The 5,252-nt window shown below is 41.6% G+C and overlaps 1 protein-coding gene across 2 annotated transcripts in view; it reads right to left on the bottom strand.

The window, feature by feature from the left end:
- Nucleotides 1-3,117: 3,117 nt before the first annotated feature.
- The window catches only part of sim1a (SIM bHLH transcription factor 1a), a 22,014-nt gene continuing 19,879 nt past the window's right edge, over nt 3,118-5,252 (bottom strand). For both annotated transcript variants that reach the window (XM_076971838.1, XM_076971839.1), the window contains one exon: nt 3,118-5,252. This exon is cut by the window's right edge and continues 276 nt beyond it. In XM_076971838.1, coding sequence (XP_076827953.1) covers nt 4,840-5,252 — 413 coding nt within the window. In that variant the 3' untranslated portion in view covers nt 3,118-4,839.

The raw sequence follows: 5,252 nt of genomic DNA, 5'->3' as shown, positions 1-5,252 counted from the left end.
TCGAGAGATGCTGTGTTTGTCACACACAAAAAAAAATTGAATAGTTTTTTTTTATTTTTTTATAATAATAATAAAATAAATAAATAAAATAAACAAAACATTAAAACTGTGTTCAGCTCCTTTTTAAAAAATCACCAAATGCCACTGGCCAAAGCTAACAGTCCAACATGGATACTATTATTATAGTGTTCCTGGCGTGGGTCCAGACACAAATTTCCAATTCTATGGGAATAAATTCTAGTACATATGGTGCAAGACTTGTCAAGAGAAATCACATCTTTGTTGTAGCCAAGAGCCAACAAACACTCAAGGCCGACACAAAAAAAATAACATTTGGTGCTGTTCCCCAACCCTGTTCCCCAACCCAGTTCCCCAACCCTGTTCCCCAACCCTGTTCCCCAACCCAGTTCCACAACGGTGCTGGTCCACACGAATCCTATCAGTTCGGTCCTACCCAGCCCTGCTCTGGGCATTACAATATTACTGACACATGTGGCGCTGTGGAAACCTTTAAAAATGAGAATTTCTCTTCTACTCATGGTCACTTCAAGACTTTGAAATGCAATGGATAATAACATGAGATCCTAAATTTTAAACACAGATTCTGCAGACCAGACTAAAGACCTGAGACTGATTACATGTTGGATCATTAATCCAGCTTCATTATTGTAAGGTCATGCTGTCTAATGAAGAAAGAGGCTGTTGAGTTAGAGTCCCGGTAAGTGAAGCATTTTTTGCTACAGGAGCTTTTAGAGAACGGGTTCAACATGGCTGCATTTCTCTCTGCAGCAGAATAAATGTGCTTTATCTATATAAACACGCCACTTACATTCTTTCACACAAACCCGAAGCACCATGTCTACAAATGCATGCAATAATATGACCAGTAGATTGATAAAATAACAAAATTATATCAAGACAAATAGTGAATAATTTTTTTGTCAGTCTTTATTTAAACTGGTTGTACCTGTAAGGCATGTTGAAGGTGGGTGGGAGTATAAAGTAGGACACCAGACAGCGGCCGACTGCCCCAGCTGTGAGAGGAGACGGGTCAGAGGTGTGTGTTAATGCTGTCTGTTAGTCGCAGTTGCTTGGCAACACATCTGTCAAGACGACACTTGTTACGTAGACCTCTTCTCACACGGCACACGACGAGCGGCACAAACAGCTGGTCGCGTCGGATCACCAACCACCGTTCCACGAGTTCTGGAGGGCTTCTCCCTCGAAAATAGCCTCGTAATGGGTGTTCAGGAGGAGTTCGGATTCATGTCATAGGGGTGGGCAAAAAATCACTACTGCAAACAATAAACATCTATCAGCAGACACGAGACAAAAACAGCCGCCTTTGTTGACCCCCCGATCCCCAGTTTAGTCGAGCCTAATTGGAGATTCTTCTGTATCGATTTTCATCTGCTCCTTTATTTGGAAAAGCAGCCACACATAACCAGGGGACATCGGCTGGGCTCGCAGCTGAAATGGATGGTTGAGAAACTTTTCAATTGTTTGCTGAAAAATGATTAGAGCAAACACACTATATCATTTCCAGGAGCAATGGAGTGGGAGGTAGTGTTGTTTTAGGTTGGATGTGTTTTCTTTTTATTCTAAGAATCTATTTTCGCTGCAGGAATAAGGGTGGAATGCTGACAACAGAAAAATGGTTCTCTCCGTCTCTAAGTGCCATGGACGTAATTTTGATTTCAAAAGTGGGGGGGACATGGATTCGTCGCTATTTAAATATTTGGTTTTAACCGTAAAAACTAGGGGGGACCAAAACGAGCTTTTGAAAAAGTGGGGGGGACATGTCCCCCCCAAAATTACGTCCGTGCTAAGTGCAGAGACAGACTCCAGTGTTTACATACAAGACAGACACCAGGATCCAGTAAATAAATAAACCTTTCCCCAAATTCATTATGGAACAAATTTGTTTCTACTTGCTCAAATAATTGAAAATACAGTCAAACGCTTTTGTGAATGAAGACAAATAGACAAAAAATGTTCACTCACATTCGTTTCTCCAGTTTAACTGCGGTGGATCCCCAGGTTTCATTTCACTCACACACATTTGAGCAAGGAGGATTCTCTAGTGTCAGAAATGTATAAAGTTCAACATCTGCAGTGGCACTTATAAATCCATAATGCAAATTAGATAAAAATATTTTATAGTCCTGTATGAATCTTTTATAAACATATTGGTCTTTCTAACTACTGCTGTCATTTTCTAAAGTTTGCTTAGAATTGTTTTTTATCTTAAGATATTATTTAAGATTATATACAATTGTTGCACTAAATAATAGTATACTGAGATCGCTATAATTTATTATTAAGTGCAAAGTATCTCCTGCATTTATCATTTACCAACAATTAAATTAACTTGCAAATACGTGTAGCAAAAAATTGCAAATACTGTGCATATAAAATTTTAAGGTTATGTGACTATAAGTGATAACATTATTATTTTTATACATTTTACATTATTTTTATAATATGTAATTGAGTTCTAAGATGTTTGCAGAGTGGTTAAACGAATGATGTATTTTATCGCATTTAAATAAAGACAGCCACAGTGTTATATATACATAAAACATCACTAAATATATGAACTGCATAAAAACTTAAATGTCTATAAAACAAGTGATCTTTCAAAATCTTAGAATTTATAAAGAAAATGTTTCACCCAATGAGCTATGATTGCATGTATTATTATTACCAGTATGTCCAATTATCAGTGTTCATTTGGAAATAATGACCTACATAAGGCTAATTTAAAGCATGAAATATAAACAAAAGAAGACAAGCTGATTTGATTGGAACTATATTTAAAACCAAAATGAAAACCACTTTTTTCCATTCACATAATAAATACATTTGCCACTTGTGCATCAAAACATATCTAAGCGTATTTACATCATAAATAAATGTAAAGAACGATTTTTATCAATGTTCCGGGGGGAAAAAAAGAAAGAACAGACGAAGAAAACAAGTGCTGCTCAAAGCAAGCGTGACTCCAGCCCCCAGCGCTGTGGTAATAAGAGACCTGCAGTGCAGATGCACAGATAAACCCCTCCCATCTCACCAACCCCTCCCCTCTCCCCACTCCCCTTCCAGCCCCCCCCCAGCACACTGCACAGCAGAATCCCTACTGCCACGCCCACTGCCACGCCCCCTCTTCCTCCCCTTCCTCCCACTTCCACTGCACCACAGTGAGTCATCGGAGCGACCCGGCTACAACATGCAATCACGCCCCGACTAACTGAAAACCATGAGGGTGTCGATCACTCCTTCCACCATGCTGTGTGTTTGACATTAAAACAGATGTCATTACAATTGCATAATCCTGGTTGTGTGATGATGGTCAGATGACTGAAGGTGTGAGCCCTGTGAGCTTTAGTGCTGGACCTCCAGAGAGTGAGTTACGCTCTGTGGTAAGACAGCAGAGCACGTGTGAAGAACCTTCACTGCTACATGACAAAGAGGCTAATTGAAAGTTATCTCCATATAGTCAAATGTTTAACATGCCAGGGAATATTTAGAAACTTAAACCTAAGTGGCCAAATCCCTTGGACTAGAATCTGACTCATCTGTCATTTTGAGTAGTATCAATGAAATAATCCCAGCTTTCCAACTCATAGATGGACACCATCATCATAAAACAATGAATTATTGTATGATCAGTTTCTGCTTGGTCTATTAACAGTGCCTGGTTGTTATTACACATCACACATACTTGTAAAAATTTCAGTAAAAACTTCATTTTCATTTTCATTTTTGTTTCATATGTGGAAAGTAACTTGAGTTTAAGATGCTGATACATGTTTTGCATTTCTCCAGCAGGTTGACTGGACAGGACACATGATGAGTGGACAGGATACAAAGACAGGAACGTGGTGGCACTCAAACGCAGATCTCAAGACAGGAACATGGTAGCACTCAAACGCAGAACTCAAGACAAGAACATGGTAGCACTCAAACGCAGAACTCAAGACAGGAACGTGGTAGCACTCAAATGCAGAACTCAAGACAAGAACATGGGAGCACTCAAATGCAGAACTCAAGACAAGAACATGGTAGCACTCAAACGCAGTACTCAAGACAGAAACGTGGTAGCACTCAAACGCAGAACTCAAGACAGGAACATGGGAGCACTCAAATGCAGAACTCAAGACAGGAACATGGGAGCACTCAAATGCAGAACTCAAGACTAGAACATGGTAGCACTCAAACGCAGTACTCAAGACAAGAACATGGTAGCACTCAAATGCAGAACTCAAGACAGAAACGTGGGAGCACTCAAACGCAGGACTCAAAAAAGCACCAAATGTGATCTAAATCGCCATGATCGTTTCAGACAGTTAGACCAATCCAAACCTTATTAGTGTACAGAAAAGATGAAAATAGCAACATGGTGAATGTTCTAAGGGAACTGCAGGGATCATTTCAGCTCATATTTAATAACTAAGTATGGTTGTGTCTTCTGCTTCTGTAGGATATTTGTGTCATCTTACCTTCACTGTTTAATCATTCCCTTTCTATTCCAAACTGAGGTCTAATTGATGACAACATAATAAATGCAATCAGACCAGCTTTTCTTGCAAAATAGTGGTTATGCACATGTAAAATTGTGACTATTTAAAAATGTTAGACCTTCATCTGAGCCATCTGTCTTTTTAATGAATGAAACCTTTTTAACGAAGTCTCCTTAACGCTGAAACCTAGAGTCAATGCAAATAGTAACATAAAAGATCTCAAAACGGACAAAGCAAACAAAAGTTAGTGTTCTGTCCCTTTGGGAAGAGAAGCCGGTCGAGGTGACCCCAGTCTTGGCGAGTGTGTTGTTAAGCGTCAGCTGCCATTAGAGATGATGACAGAGGTTCCTTTATGACTGGGGGGCTGTTCAGCCTGCATGCGCAGGTGGGAGGCCATGTCGTAGTGGGAGGAGCCTGCGCACCCCAGCGAGTATCCCCTGAAGCTGTCTGCCTCATAGAGGTGCTCCAGCGCGTAGCCCGTGAGGGAGTAGGCCGCGTGCTTGTCCAGGTACTGGCGGGGGTGGGAGGGGTAGAGCGCGGGGGTGGGCGACACGGCGCAGGAGCCCGAGAGCGCCACCTGCTGCTGCGGAGGGGGGGAGAGCTCTGTCTGCAGGAAGTCTTTGGCTTTGGCCAGCCGCTCGGCACCCGGGCTGCTGAGGCGGGGCAGGGGGGTGGGGCTGGGGGCGGGGCTGATGACCTGAGCCGTCCCCCGGCACGCGACACCCTGCA

The sequence above is a fragment of the Brachyhypopomus gauderio genome, chromosome 13 (assembly GCF_052324685.1).
Source record: "Brachyhypopomus gauderio isolate BG-103 chromosome 13, BGAUD_0.2, whole genome shotgun sequence".
NCBI classification, from domain to species: domain Eukaryota; kingdom Metazoa; phylum Chordata; class Actinopteri; order Gymnotiformes; family Hypopomidae; genus Brachyhypopomus; species Brachyhypopomus gauderio.
Note: the sequence above shows the minus strand (reverse complement) of the source record. Positions and strands in the feature narration are given on the sequence as shown.